Source organism: Mus caroli, chromosome 8 (genome assembly GCF_900094665.2).
Source record: "Mus caroli chromosome 8, CAROLI_EIJ_v1.1, whole genome shotgun sequence".
NCBI lineage: Eukaryota > Metazoa > Chordata > Mammalia > Rodentia > Muridae > Mus > Mus caroli.
This window is the reverse complement of record NC_034577.1, coordinates 10280906-10296129: the sequence shown is the minus strand read 5'-3', so window position 1 is coordinate 10296129 and position 15224 is coordinate 10280906. Positions and strand designations below refer to the sequence as shown.

At 47.4% G+C, this 15224-nt stretch overlaps 2 protein-coding genes across 3 annotated transcripts in view; one reads left to right on the top strand and one right to left on the bottom strand.

Moving 5' to 3' along the window:
• The first annotated feature begins 1371 nt into the window (after positions 1-1371).
• Coprs (coordinator of PRMT5 and differentiation stimulator) lies at positions 1372-6992 on the top strand. Its single transcript, XM_021170649.2, has 4 exons — positions 1372-1480; positions 3819-3885; positions 5902-6114; positions 6581-6992. Exons 1-4 carry the CDS (start codon positions 1412-1414, stop codon positions 6748-6750), a joined length of 519 nt encoding a protein of 172 aa, XP_021026308.1. The 5' UTR covers positions 1372-1411; the 3' UTR covers positions 6751-6992.
• Positions 6993-10544: 3552 nt separating this feature from the next.
• Positions 10545-15224, bottom strand: part of Champ1 (chromosome alignment maintaining phosphoprotein 1) — a 13601-nt gene continuing 8921 nt past the window's right edge. The window contains exon 2 of one of the 2 annotated variants that reach the window (XM_029480937.1): positions 10545-14367. In XM_029480937.1, the coding sequence (XP_029336797.1) occupies positions 11916-14321 (2406 nt within the window). In that variant the 5' untranslated portion in view covers positions 14322-14367 and the 3' untranslated portion in view covers positions 10545-11915. The remainder of the gene's footprint in view (positions 14368-15224) is intronic. The other variant, XM_021170994.1, reaches the window with a different exon arrangement.

Genomic DNA, 15224 nt, shown 5'->3' with positions numbered 1-15224 from the left:
CGTGGCTGTACAGATGGTTGTGAGCCTTCATGTGGTTGTTGGGAATTGAATTTTAGGACCTCTGCTCATTCTGGTCATCCCGGCTTGCTCAATACCTGCTTGTTCCCTCCCAAAGCCCAAAAATTTATTTATTATTATACATAAGTACAGTGTTGTTGCTGTCTTGGGACGCACCAGAAGAGTCTGTAAGAGGGTGTCAGACTCATTACAGGTGTTTGTGAGCCACGATGTGGTTGCTGGGATTTGAACTAAGGACCTCTGGGAGAGCAGTCAGTGCTCTTACCCGCTGAGCCATCTNGACAGCCCGGGCAGCAACTTAAAAGGGACATTTTCACATCTAGTATTAGGATTTTTGTTAGAAGGTAGATGGCTCTTAGAGAAGCACTGTTAGCCCTGGTGGGGAATTTTCATCTCTATTATTTATGTCTATGTATATACCAACTTATATGTATAGTAGATATGTGCTGTTACTAGAGTTTAGGCTGTGCTGGGGAAGGGGAGGCAGTAAAGGCTGCCTCTTCAGCTGGTTAATTCACATTCATATATACATATACACACATACATACACACATATACACACATCCTATCTACAGCTAGCTGCTGACTTATGTTTTTGAGGTAATGGGGAAATAACTGGATTGTAGACTGTAAGACTTTGCCCGTTAAAAGACAGATTTTTGTCAGCTTCTATCGCCCAACTGTTTTGAACTGGGGGGTGGGGGTGAGGTTACAACCTGTGTTAGGTCAGCTACCCATACTCAATAAGCCAGTAAAAATAGCCAAATTAATCATGGAAAGACGAAAACGGAGAATTATTCAACATAGTCACATTACTGACTTGGAGCACTGGCTTTTGACTCTAAGTTCCTAACACCACCTTGTTTTTGTGGTGGCATGTTGTTTTGATCCTTTATCCTGGTTCCTTGCAGATTGACTTTAAAGACGATCATTAAATCAAAGCAGCATGTCTCCAGGCTGCTGGGTTATCATTTTAGATCACTTCAGGTTGCTGAAGTCCCTCATTAAGGGATGCTGTAGTGCGGGTNCAGCCTGCAATCTGGAAAACCCTGTGATGGGGTTGAGCGAAAAGTGATAGAGCCCATCGGCTGTGACTGTGTGACACCCGGGTGGGCTCTACTTGTCTTTTNGCAATGCAGTAGGGAAGCCCCGTGTGGCTGGGACGACTCAGTGCCCAATCAGGCCTGAGGCTCGAAACCAGCACTTGAGGTCAGAAAGAGCTGTAGAGCCTGCGGTCCCGCACTACAACGCAGGTGGGCGTGCCGTCCGGCGCTGCCCCTGCGCCGCCCCGCCCCCTCGGTCGCCGCGCCGCCCCGCGCCGATTGGCTTGTCCGCAGCCCGTCGGCCGTCACGTGCCGGAGCGTCCCAGGCGCCTGGCTGTGGGCGGCGGGGCATGGACCCTCAGGCAGCCACCGGTCGGGGCCCGGGCGAGCGGANTTCGCAGGAGGCCCCCAGCGCGGAGGTGAGCGCCACGGGGTGGGGGACGCGGGCACCCGCGACCACCCAGGCGGGAAACCGCGGGGCTGGCGCGCTGCCGGGAGGCCGCTCACCCGGGAAACGCCGGGGCCGCGCGAGTGCGCGCAGAGAGCCTGGCCGGTAACGGCAGTGGGCGCGGGAACGCGCGCGGACCCGAGCTCTAGGCTGTGGCTGGCGCTGAAGGGAGAGGGACGCTGGGGCTGCTGGGGAGCCTCTGCGGGAGTGAATGCAGGGAACGCGGAGCTGGCTTCCGGGAGCCGGCTGCCCTGAGCCGGCTCCAGCCGCAGGGGGCTGGGTCAGGTGGGAGCTGCGAGGAAACGGATATATTTTTTTTCTCACCTTGAGGACCTCTGGCCATTGGTGGGGATGTGTAGCTGACCTTGGACGCCAGATGTCACCCGTGCTTTTTCCCATTTGATGAAACGAATGGTCCTCTTGTGACACGGGTTTCCAGAAACTTGTTTTTAAGTGCGCGCCATACAGCCTTTCCCCATGACCTGCCCTTATTGCATCCACCTCTACTGCGAGCTTCCTAACTGTAGACATCCTGTTTTCCAGAAGCCGCACCTAGGCCTGGTGTATCCTAATTGGATGAATGAATGGAACGCTTACCTGAGCCTCAGTTATGGTACTTGAAGCTATTCAAGTACCAATAGATTTGCAAAGAAAATTACTTTTGCAAAATAGGAGAGTGATGTTGTCAGAGCGCATCTGGAAAGGATGTTCTTGGGTGAGAGGGTAGGCCCAGCAAAGGTCTGGATATGAGAAAGGGCAAGGCAAATGGCCTTGGAGCTTGGGTCGGAGAGCAGGCTTCTTACAGAAAGGNACGTGAGAGGCAATATGAATGGCATTGCTGGTCTGTGATGGCAGTGGAGGGCCGCGAAGGTTTTAAGTGGAAGGGTGAGCAGGAGTAGGGAGATGGGCGTGAGGTTCAAGTAAGAGGTCCAGCACCGTAGGGGGCAGCAGTAGCGGTCTGTGGTTATCACTGACTACAGGAGATGGATTGAGTCATTAAAGCTCAGGGGTGACTAGATAATGAACGGTAATTAGGGTGAGTGCTAAGTACAGTTTATTTACATGCAGGATGAAGGCTGGAAAGACAGCCATGGTGGTCTTACAGAGTTTGACTTGGCTCTTAGCACCCACAACAGATGTCTCAGCCCTCTGCAACTCCCTCTCCAGGGGATCCTCCTGGTGCATTCACACACACAATATACACAAATAAAATAAATATTGCGATTTAAGTCAAAGAAGTGTTACTTCTTGCAGTCTAACAGGTGGTTTTGTTATTACTGTTGGCTTTATTGTAATTTTTTTTTGAGACAGGGTCTCATGTAGCCCAGGAGCTGGGCTCATGCTGTGGCCAAGAATGACCTTCAACTTCTGATCCTCCTGCACCTACCTCCTAAATGCTGAGATTACAGAGTGGCCCACCATGCCTGGTTTTATGTAGTGTTNGAAAATCAATGTGTAGCTTTGTGTACACAAGGCAGACACTTGACCAACTGAGCTACGTCTTCAACCCATGTTTTATAAATGTCCTCCATCATAGGACCCCTGCCAGATCAGAACAGCCATTCCAATATCTAGAGGTCACAGTCTACGTGCATGGTGGGGCAAAGACTGACATTGACCTGATCATCTAAGCCCTGGACATTACTGTTTCCACTGCAGAGAGACCTTGGGGGGAATAAAGTTTGGGGAACTTGGAGGTAACAGGCTGTAAAATTACCTGGTTGGCGGGGGGTGGGGGGGGGTTAGGAATTCCTTCCAGTGTGTAGAACTCAGGCTGCTTCTCCCGTGGACCACTGTGGAATGGCTTTGTTGGAAGGAGTTGTTAGACATAAAGACCTGAGAAGGGCAAAGGTGTGCAGAGATGTTGCAGGTTCAGGAGACAACTATCAATCCTGGCCAGGAAAAAAGAGAAGTTAGAGCAGTTAAAGTATTTTTGGACTTAGAGGAAAGAGTCTACACACAGACCTGAGGTTACAAACCAAGACCAGGGAGCTGTCCCATCTGGCTCTAGGGTCTCTGAGNTTGGAGAAGTCCTGCTGCTCAGACTTCTGAAGAGGGCCTGGGGCTGAGAGCAAAACTGACAGCTGTCTGTTGGCCACTGCAAAAGGGTGCTCCCAGCGGTCAGAGCAGAGCAGTGTTCCTGGGTGATGCCTGTAGCCTACAGGCCCTGTTCTGAGGCCTTGCCGAGTCCTCAGAAGGGTGTGCAAACTCTACAGCGTGCAGGGCATTATGGGTGGGCAGGTTTGGAGCTTCAAAGCAGTAGCATGTCCTACTACCCAAGTTCCTGGTAATTTTTTCTTCTTCCACAGGCTGGCTTTGCCACAGCTGACCTCTCTGGTCGGGAGACGGAGACTGAGCTGGCCGTGGATCGACTAGGCAAGTAGAAGGCAGAGACTGGGCCTGGGGCGGCCATTGGGAGAGATGGAGACAGCACAGTCCCGCTGTCTTGTCTATCTTCTCTTGCTAGCTGACCCACTTTGCCACTGAGTTACCTTCTTTGCCCACCGTCTCAGCGGAACTCTTGGTTTAGAAGCTTCGAGGAGGTACTGGATGATCGTGGACCCAAACCACCCCATTTCACTGGGAGGAACAGCTTGAGACTGTGAAAAGCATCTAGTGTGTGTAGCTAGGAAGACTGTTACAGTTTCAGATCCAGGCTGTAGTCCTTGGGCTTGCATTTTTCATCTCTAGATGTCTATCTTTAAAGTAGGGTACTTCGTCGGGTTGAGTGAGAAGATCTGTAATGACACTTCCACTGTGTAGCTCTGTGATGAACTGAGTTACACTGGGTAGCATTGGTCTATACAGCCTGGGTACAGAATGGGTATGATCAGAGCAGGTGCTAGGTGTTTCAGGCACAGATCTGATTCCTTTTTTCCCCCTAAATAAACTCACAACAACCTGAGGACTATTTCACCAATGAAAAACTTAAGGTACATAGTAAAGTCCTTTTTTTTTTTTTTCCGAGACAGGGTTTCTCTGTATAGCCCTGGCTGTCCTGGAACTCACTTTGTAGACCAGGCTGGCCTTGAACTCAGAAATCCGCCTCGTAAAGTCTTAAAATACAGCAAAAGATATAGACTTGGTTTTACCCGTTAACTCTATTAACTATATGACCTGGCTCATTCCACTCTGTGATAGTGTGTACAACTGTCACCGCTACCTCTAGGATGTTGTCACGACCCCAAAAGGAAGCCCTGTCTCTGGAGCAAACACTCTCCACTCTTTAGTTCTCGAGCCTCTAACTACTGATAGCTCCCTACCCCTAATGATTTACCTGGTATGGACATGCAAGTGTGAATTCACAGTAAAGTAAATTATACAATACATGGTCTCTTACATCCCACTTCTTCCAGCTCAGCACATTTCCAGGGTCCATTCCTGTAGCAGCCTGTGTCAGCATCTATCACCCACAAGACTGAGCACGCCCACCATCAGGTTTCCTGCACTTTGTGGATCATTTATCCACTGGTGGCATTTGGTGGCTGAGTGGTGCTGCAGTGAACATCTCTTCCTGTCTGAAGTGTCTTTATAGTTCTTTAGGGCGCACTGTTCAAGGGGAGTTGCCAGGGCATGTGGCAATTCAGGGTTGGTTAGCTTCAGTGTCAGACAGCTCAGAACAGATCTGACCTGAGGCAGTCTGTCTCCAGATTCCGTGCTCTCCACTGAATTGCGTTATAGCTGNGATGACAGTCTTAACACCATGGCTCTTCTCAGGCCACTTGCTTCCTTTCCTCAGACCTGGTATCACCACAGCAGCCCGTGTTGTGGAGGTCTACTGTCCTTCTGTAGGCTTTGTTACGTTACTGTGTGGCTTCACTGAATTCAGGAGGAAGAACACGGGGCTGTACAGGCTCCGTTCTGTTTTCCTTTGTGTACTTGCATCTAACAAGCTTCAAAAGGAAACGTGGGGCATGGGCTTGAATAGTGGAAGTACACTCTGCCAGAGGCCATTTGGTTCACTGTAAATGACCTGAAGATGTCCCCTTTATAAGCCAATACCCTCTGTACTGACTGAGTGGCCTTGTTTATGACAAAACATCTTGGAAAAAATGATCAACTTCATTTCCAAAATATAAACTAAATACTCCAGTAAGTGCTCATGTAATGAAAGAACTATCTGTAGATTTTTACTGCTTCCTTAGAAAAGGGCTATTAGAAAGATTAGAAAGTTTCTTTTTTTTTTTCGAGACAGGGTTTCTCTGTGTAGCCATGGCTGTCCTGAAACTCACTTTGTAGACCAGGCTGGCCTCGAACTCAGAAATCCGTCTGCCCCTGCCTCCCGAGTACTGGGATTAAAGGGGTGTGCCACCATGCCCGGCAGAAAGTTTCTAACCATATGAGCAGACCTCCCGTTTATCATTTTTTTAAAAACTGTCTGTCTTTTCATAGCCAGTGGAGCTCAGAGCATCCCTGCAGACATTCCTGCCCATGCCGAGGGCCCAAGTTCTGAAGAAGGCTTTGCAGTGGAGAAGGAAGCTGATGGGGAGTTGTATGCCTGGGAGCTGTCAGAGGGGCCATCCTGCCCACCCATGGAACAGGCTGCAGATCTTTTTAATGAGGACTGGGACTTGGAGCTGAAAGCGGACCAAGGGAATCCTTACGGTAGGTAGGGAGCCTCTGGGGCTGAGCCTGAGCAGCTCAGACCCTGCACCCTGGCCCTAAAGGCAAACAGTGTGGAAGTCAGATGGTGTTCATTGCTCCATTGTCCCAGGACTGGAATCCCTGCTTCTTTTCTATATTAAAAACAAATACACTGAATCCACAACATGTTGATTTGCTTTAACAAGAAAATTCTCCTAAAGTGTTTGAGCTGAGTGGCTGCAGATGGAAGTACTCTGCTGTCTGTCTCTTTGTATTCCTTTATGGGTTGTTTAGAGTGGCTTATGTGCATTTCCTCAGGAAAGGAGATGTGTGTGTGTTGGGGGGTGGGGGGGAGTGCCCACGTGTGCATGCACACCCAAGCATATGTGTGTCTTCTATTAAAATACTTGCAGGTTTATTTCCTAGGCATTTTTCTGTGCAGTCCAGTTTGACTCTCCCTCTTGCATCTCTCGGAAACTGTCTGCAGATGCTGATGACATCCAGGGGAGCATTTCCCAAGAGATCAAGCCTTGGGTGTGCTGTGCACCACAGGGAGACATGATATACGACCCCAGTTGGCACCATCCACCTCCACTGATACCACACTACTCCAAGATGGTCTTCGAAACAGGACAGTTTGATGATGCCGAAGACTAAAAGTGTCACTTTCCACAGTGGAGTGGGGGAGTTTTTGTGTCCTCCAGATCACAAGTTGTTTCCTATGTTTCAAGTGAGATACTCTTTCCGTTCTCAGTGACTCCTCAGTGTGGGCTACAGACAGGCATTAACTGGGGCATGTTGTTGTTGTTATTGTTGTTGTTGTTAATGGACTCTGGAGTGTGTTGGAATTTTCGTCTGTGTTAGTTGTGTTCTTTATAAATAAAGTTAGGGAAAAATAACCTACTATGCTCTGTCTGCGTCTCTTCCCTATAATTATGTACTTCTGGTCAATGCCTTGCTCCTTCATTCAAAGCCCTTGAATTACATGTTATGGATGGAAATGGTACTCGCAAAGGGAAAAGGCACATGGCTTTGCTTCTGTGTATCCTGCATGTTTTTGCAGGGATTGTAATCCAGGGGTCACTGGTGACTGTGTGGCTTATTTCTGTTGCCTCTGAAGGAAAGGCTAAACATTTACTTAGTTTACAAGGAAGGAAACTAAATGGCACTTTAAGCCAGAAATTATATAATCTTTTTTTAAATAAAGATTTATTTATTTATATTATGTATATGAGTACACTGTCGCTGTTTTCAGACACACCAGAAGAGGGCATCAAATCCCATTACAGATGGTTGTGAGCCACCATATGGTTGCTGGGAATTGAACTCAGGACCTCTGGGAGAGCAGTCAGTGCTCTTAACCGCTGAACCATCATCTCTCAAGCCTAGGGGACAGTTTAAAAATGCTTTTCTTCCCTCTGCCCTCATCTTCCTCTGTCCACAGCTCTAGCTGCAGCTCAGAGTTCCTATCATACACTTAACCATCATTTGACGCCAAACAACTTCCATTTTGGTCATCTAGAACAGTGTCATTTAATCTCAGAACATCCAGAATGCTTCATTTCACTAGTGATTTCTAACTTGATTCCATAGTAATAGAGTTATACACATTCAGTCCTTAGAGGTTTTAGATTTATTCTAGGGCCCAGACTGTTTTCATCATGCCAATGAATACTTGAAATGTACCTACCTTGCAGCTCCTGAGTTTTATAGAAATAAGACACATAGCTCCCTAAGAGACCAGATCTTCTTGTATATAGCCTTGGTATTGATACGCTTCTCATTTGAGAGGTAAATTTTCCAACTTCCTTTTTTTTTTTTTGATTCACCAGCTTTTGCCATATATATATATACATATATATATATATATATATATATATATATATATATTTTTTTTTTTTTTTTTTTTTTTTTTTTTTTTGGTTTTTCGAGACAGAGTTTCTCTGTGTAGCCCTGGCTGTCCTGGAACTCACTTTGTAGACCAGGCTGTCCTTGAACTCAGAAATCCTCCTGCCTCTGCCTCCTGAGTGCTGGGATCAAAGGCGTGCGCCACCACGCCCAGCTCGCCTTATATATTTTTAATGTACAGATAAATACTTAGGACCATTGCAGTTGCCGCTAAACTCACCCCTTGTTCATTAATAACATGTATGGCTGTTGTACGTCCTTCCCTAAAGCGGGGTTAGTTAAGGGTGAGGCTTGGTTGGTAGAGTGCTTGCTTAACATGCATAAGGCCCTGGGTTCAATGCCCCACATCACATAAACTCTGCATGGTAGTGAATACCTGCAGTCTCAGCATTCAAGAGGTAGAGACTGGAGGACCACAGGTTCAAACTCATCCTCAGCTACATAGATGTTCAAGGTCATTATGGGCTATGAGACCCTGCCTCCAAAATCAAGCAACCATCAGAAACAGCAAACCTTTAGTGGGTTTGTTTTTCTTTTAAATTTGTTCTTGTATGTTTTGTTTTTGTTTTTTGTTTTGGTTTTTCGAGACAGGGTTTCTCTGTATAGCCCTGGCTGTCCTGGAACTCACTCTGTAGACCAGGCTGGCCTTGAACTCAGAAATCTGCCTGCCTCTGCCTCCCAAGTGCTGGGATTAAAGGTGTGCGCCACCATGCCCGGCATCTTGTATGTTTTTTAAGTAGCATAGAGCTACATCTTTTATTAATCCTGTGTTTGCCTGACACTTGGGTACACAGGCCACTTTTTTTGTTGACCAGACCCCCAAGCTACTTCAGTGGTAGAAATACTCTGTAGAGCCTGGACCTCTCTCATGCTATTGGCAGAGCCATAGGTCACTCAGCATACAGGCAGACTAGGAGCTCAAGATAGGAGAGCTGCCTGAGTGGTTTGCAAACCCCCAAGGGCTAATTACAATTGGAATTTATCTTGCCCTTAGGCCAGCTGGGGTTAACTTGAGGGCACAGTGACAGGGAACTTACCATGTTGTCAAATGTACATACGAACAGGTAACTGCTACAATGGAAATACTGATTTTAGATATGGGGCCTGGACCCAAATGAAAATGGGTGCAGTAAGGAAACCACAACAGCTGCTCCGTGGGTGAAAGGGGAAGTTTATCCCAAAGTGACGAGGCTCCCTCCCAGGAAAGCAAGCAGACAGAGCTACCTGGGAGACTCAGGGTTAAACAGGACTGGGAGAAAGGGAGTTTGTGAGCTGGGCTGGGGCTGGTGAGCAGCAACAGGGAGCTTAGAGGCTAGCCTGGATCTTGACAGGAGGCACCCAGGCCCCCTGTGAATGGGTCACAAGCTGCTCTTGCCAGAGATAAAAGAGAATGACTCCACTTTTAGCAAGCAGGAACTTTCTTCAAGCCCAGGAGGGAGCGGGGCCAGAGCTTGGGAAAAGAACTTTCTTTGGGGGACAAGACCCTGTTAGGATGCTTTTTCAGGTATCTGTTAGTATCCAAGGATGTCACAGACTCCACCCCACGGATGTGGCTACCACTGTTTTCTCCCCGTTGTAGTCCATGAAAACACTGAGTTGAGACGCATTACAACCAGTCTTACAGAGGAAGAAAATAAAGGTGCACTAAGCCGGTCATTATTAAGTGGCAGCTGTACAGGAGGCAAAGTCGTTCCATCAAATTAGTTGTCCTTAATACATATGAGGTCTAAAACCAGAGTGGATGGGGCAAGAACAACGGCTTAAATCTCACACTTTAAAACAGAACAGGGCGTAGGCGCAGAACCCAAAGAGCTAAATCTGTGTCTCAATCGTAGCTGTGCAGTAACAAGACTGGCAACCTGCTGAAGTCAAAGCACCTTACAGAACTAAGGGAAAACGTGGCTTAGAATGTACTGCTCAACACATGAAAACTAGTCTCTTAAGGTGACATTTGGGAATAAGCCACTAAAAATCCCTGCAATAGCCGGGCGTGGTGGCGCACGCTTTTAATTCCAGTACTCAGGAGGCAGAGGCAGGCGGATTTCTGAGGCCAGCNTGGTCTACAAAGTGAGTTCCAGGACAGCCAGGGCTATACAGAGAAACCCTGTCTCGAAAAACCAAAAAAAAAAAAAAAAAAATCCCTGCAATTAATCTTGAGTGGACAGACATCAGTGCAGCACATCCATGTGCCAGAGGGCACTTTCGGGAGTGCATTGTGAAGGCTCTGCTCTGGACCATGCTTCAGCCTCTACAGTAAAAACGGAATACACCAATGGGAAGTGGTGGCACCCTTGGGCAAGGTGAGTCACTAGTGGTGTGCCTGTGAGGGACATATCTTGGCCCTGGCCATTTTCCATTCCTCTTCTCTTTCTTCTGGATACCTTGAGGGCAGCAGTGTTTCTCTGCCACACCCTTTCTCCTTGCCACATGCCTACAAGCCATCGAAACCTACAAAACCAAAGTCAGTCTTATTTTAAACTATCTTCCTCAGGCATCATAAGTCTGATTATAATACAATTATAAAAATTAAGTACACATGAAGATGTTATCGTGAAAGCCTTTTTAATTTGGTTGATACACATTTAACAAAATATGTTAGAATAATCCACAGAGAGATAAAGGTATTTACAATGGCAAAAACATGTGAAACAAAAGCGACATGTCTTTCAAACAGGAATGCTTTTGAGGCAGGGCTTCACTGGGCTGCCCCCGTGAGATTCAGTGAAGCCTCATCAATTCAGCTCCCAAACCACCAAGTNGGCATCTAGTGTGGATCGCTGCCACACCAGCGCTGTTTATTAACCTCTTACTGTCAATCTGGAAGACTTTCAGCTCCTGCTCGTTACTTGGGTCTTGAGCCCCACCCGACAGAAAGCACATAAGGCCCAGAGTAGGAGGTACAGACACTAACATGTTTGGCAAGTAAACATCATCTGTTGATGTGATCAGGCAGGGAAGTGAAGGGCAAGACCCCACAAGGAAGACGGCATTGCAAACAACTAGAGGGAAGCGGTGTCCTTAAGCGCTGTCTTCTCAGCCTGCAGAAAATACCAACACTGCTTTGCAAACCCACTCATTGTCCTAGCAGCAGAAAACCAGCAGCTCTAAGACTCCAACTCTCTTCAACAGCATTCTCAACTTTCCTAATGCTGTGACCCTTCAATACAGTTCCTCACGTAATGGTGGTCCCTCCAACCATAAAGTTTTCATTGCTGCTTTATAACTAACTTTGCTATCCTCATTATGTAAATATCTGTGCTTTCTGTGAAAGGGCCATTCTACCCCCAGGCTGTAACATTAGCATTAATGATCATCATGAAAGTATTAAAGACTTATAAACTAATTTTACATGAAAAAATAAGATATAAGACATGTTTCAAAAGTACATTTAACAAAATTTTTCTCAAATTTACTTTTCATGCTCAATTCTCATACATTCCACTTTTTTTNNAAAGGTATTGGGGTTAGAACCCTGGAACTGGTAAGTATGCAAAACATGCTAGTCGAGGCTCTACCACTGAGCCCTCATCTAATAAGTTCTATGTTCTGAAATCAGTTACACACACACACACACACACACGGTGGAGGACAAAGACTCTGACTATGTTTAAACTTGTTTATTAAATGGCCTGCCTATTTTCCCCCACTCCTTGTATTATAACAAAAATAAACTTAAGGAAAATGAGTTATATCCATCTGGAATCTATAACAGAAATGTATTAAGACTTATAAAATAGCCATCCACATAAACAAGAGATCATATGAAAGAATAACCAAGTACTTATTTTTTGTAACACTGCTTACAGAAACAGGATACACCACTACACACATACTGGCTACTGGTCCATCTAGGCTACTCAACAACCTAAGAGTTTGGCAAGCAACACTGTAGAGCAAGGGCCACTGTCTGAAAATCAAATCTGCTGCTCCTCCAATGGCGACTCCAGGGCTTCCATCAGCTTCTTATTCACCTCTTCATTATGCCGGCTCTGACAGTGAGTTAAGTGTTTCTTAAAGCCTCTTGGGAAATTTGATTCAAAATTACAGCGTGGACATTTAAGTAAACTTTGCCCGTGGGCTGCTACGTGGTTTTTAAGAAGGGACTCCAAAAGAAACGCTTTTCCACAAATTGTGCACTTATATGGACTGTGGACATTGTGCTTATTAACCAAGTGGTGCAAGACAGCGCCCTTTTTCATGGCCCGACAGCAACAGATTTTGCAGTAGTATTTCCCTTTCCCACGCTTCATGTACTTTGCAATCTCCTCCTCAGAGATGAAGGCCTCCTTCTCCTCGGTGAACTGAAGCACATTTTTGGCTTGCTCTGAACTACCCATCTCCATTTTGTTCTCTTTGCTAAAATCAATCGATTCCACATCCACCTGTTCCTGATCGCTGCTTGACTCCTGGCCCTTCGTGTCCAACGTGTCTAAATCTGTTCTGATGTATTCACTGCTACTGAGCTCGGCATCCGAGTTCTCCTGGCTGTCCTTCTTGAGCTTCTTTGAAGAAGGAGATAAAGCATCGTCTAACAGTTTCTTGGGTGTGGCCAGAAGCCCTTCCTGGACCAGACTATCACATTTTGCGTTATCCACAGCTTCAAGTTGTGTCTCCTCACTAAGCTCAGTGGCCTTCTGGGCGTCTGAGAACACAGCGGATTTGGGAAGTTCAGGTAGAAGCACATGCTTCCGGGACTCTGGGAAAAGTGCGCGTTTCCGTGGCTCGGGAGAAGCAGGAAGGACTGCTTTGGTGGGCTCAGGAAACAGTGTGGACTTCCTAGGCTCAGCATCGATAGACAAGACAGGCTTCCATATGTCTGACGCTACCTTCGGTGACTCAGATGAGCCCGAAGCAGTGTGTTTCCTCGTCTCAGAGAAGACGTTAGGTTTCTGAGACTCCATGATGAAGGAAGACTTCCAGAGATCAGGAGGACTACCACAAGAACTTTTCTGGGGCTCAGGGAAATCAAGTGAAGCAGAAGTTTTCCGCTGGTCAGGAGAAACCTTCCAAAGGTCTGGTGACCCTGAAGGCTTCTTGAGCTCCGGAGAACCTGCTGGACTTCGGATCTCTGGGGAAAGTGGTGGGCCTGGTCTGCGGAGCTCAGGAGACACAGGAGGCACTGCCTTCCAATGCTCAGGAGACAAGGGAAGGGCTGTCTTTCGGAGTTCAGGTGGGCCAGACTTCCACGACTCTGGAGATGTGGGTGGTGTTTTCCAGGAACCAGATGAGACTGAAGACTTCCAGGATGCAGTGGACATAGATGGGGCAGGTTTCCAAGACCCAGGTGATATAGAAGGTATTGGTTTCCAAGGTCCAGGAGACATAGGTTGAACAGGTTTAGATGACTTCCACGGTCCTGATGTTGCTGAAGGACTGGATTTCCAAGGCCTAGGAGAACCAGGCGGCCCTGGCTTCCAGGAACCTGGCGATACTGCTGGGGTTGGTCTCCGAGGCTCTGAAGTGATTGCAGGGAATGGCTTCCAAAGTTCAGGAGACTCTGCTGGGGATGGCTTCCTTGGCTCAGGGGAGGCAGTCCTTGCTGGCTTTCGAGACTCTGGAGATGCACTGAGGGATGGTCCCCAAGGTTCAGGGGAAGTGGCCAGAACTGGTGACTCTGGAGACAAAGCTGAAGGGGGAGCCCCCGTGTCTGCAAAGGAAGAGTGCTTTGGGGGTTTGGAGCTGACAAGAGCAGACTTGACTGACTCAGGAGAAGGGACTCGCTCAGGCTTCTCCAGCTCAGGAAGCTCACAGGGTGGGTCTAGACACTCAGGGGAAGGAACAGGAGCAGTTTTTGAGGCCTCAGCAGGAAGACAAGGGGCTTGTGGCTCGGGCGAAATAACAGGACCAGCGCTCTGAGGCTCCAGAACTGGAGGGACAGAAGCTTGTGACTCTGGACACAAACTCGGGCTCGTTTTCTGTGTTTCCATGGGGAGGGTTGGAGTGGGCCTNGTCTCTGCTGGGTCAAAGGCTGGGTTCTGACGCTCAGGAGGGAAAGGGCTTTTCCCAGACTCGGTGTCTTTGCTCAGCTGCTCTTTCGGCTGCTCACTCCACTTGTCCGAGGCTGCGTGTCTGGCCGTGATGTGATAGTACACATTGGCGTACAGCTTGCTGGTGAAGAAGCACTTATGGCAGTGGAAGAGCTTTGCACTNTTCTGGTAAAAGATGAGTTTGCCCAGGCCTCCAGCATCCATGTCATCACAGAACTCAGGATGAATGGAGCCCATGTGGATCTGCACATTCTCGTAATCGGTGCCTCTGAAACTGCAGTGCCCACACTCCAGGCTTAGCGCTGGTTTCCTCAATTCCTGACACACTTCCATCTTGTGTCACACACCGTAGGACTGCACTTGAAAGACTTCAACAGCGCTGCAACAGAGAAAGAAGTTATTTCCAAAGGACTCTGCTGANCACAATACTGTACTTGCATAGTTGTGAGCCCGGAATGGCATATGCTTTAGTGAAAATGTCTACAAGATTTCTGAGAAAAGAGAGCTTAACCTCTGGCTGAGCACAGCACTCTTGAGTTGTATTCGGGGCATCTCAGGTAACCCTAAGGTTACGAGGCTCAAGCACACCCTCGTCATTTCTGCGGGAAGACATAGCCGCACCTTCACAGACACTGATTGGCTCTAGCCCAGGGTCAGGACTATCAGTTTCTCAAGAATCAACTCCCACTACTTACTGTAGCCTTACACTTAGACCCTAAAATCTTCAATCAACAAGCTGTCCACACACAGAGCTGATACATATCTAGGTGACTTAAATCTAGGAAGAAACTTTAGATCCTTTCCAGGAAATTATTAAGTCTAGCTATGGAAAGATTGCAACATGATCCTGGCCTTATTTTCAATCAACTTTTGGAATATTTTAACCACTCTTAGAATAAAAATAGAGAACCTGTCAAAAGGGCCCGAGTAAGATCCTACAGCTCTTCAGGGTGTCTCACAGACATCAGGCATGGAGGCTACATTTTTAGCCAGTTGTTTTCATTGTAACCAGTGTTACTGAGGAACTAACTGTTCTGGCCATATACAAGCACAGAGCATTTTACACACATGGCTCACATTAAACCTATGCCCACGTGCTATACAGAGTAAGCATAAAACTCCCTTCTACTTTTTTATATAAGAGTATTTCTGGAGGGCTGGGGAGATGGCTCAGTGGTTAAGAGCGCTGACTGCTCTTCTGAAGGTCCTGAGTTCAAATCCCAGCAACCACATGGT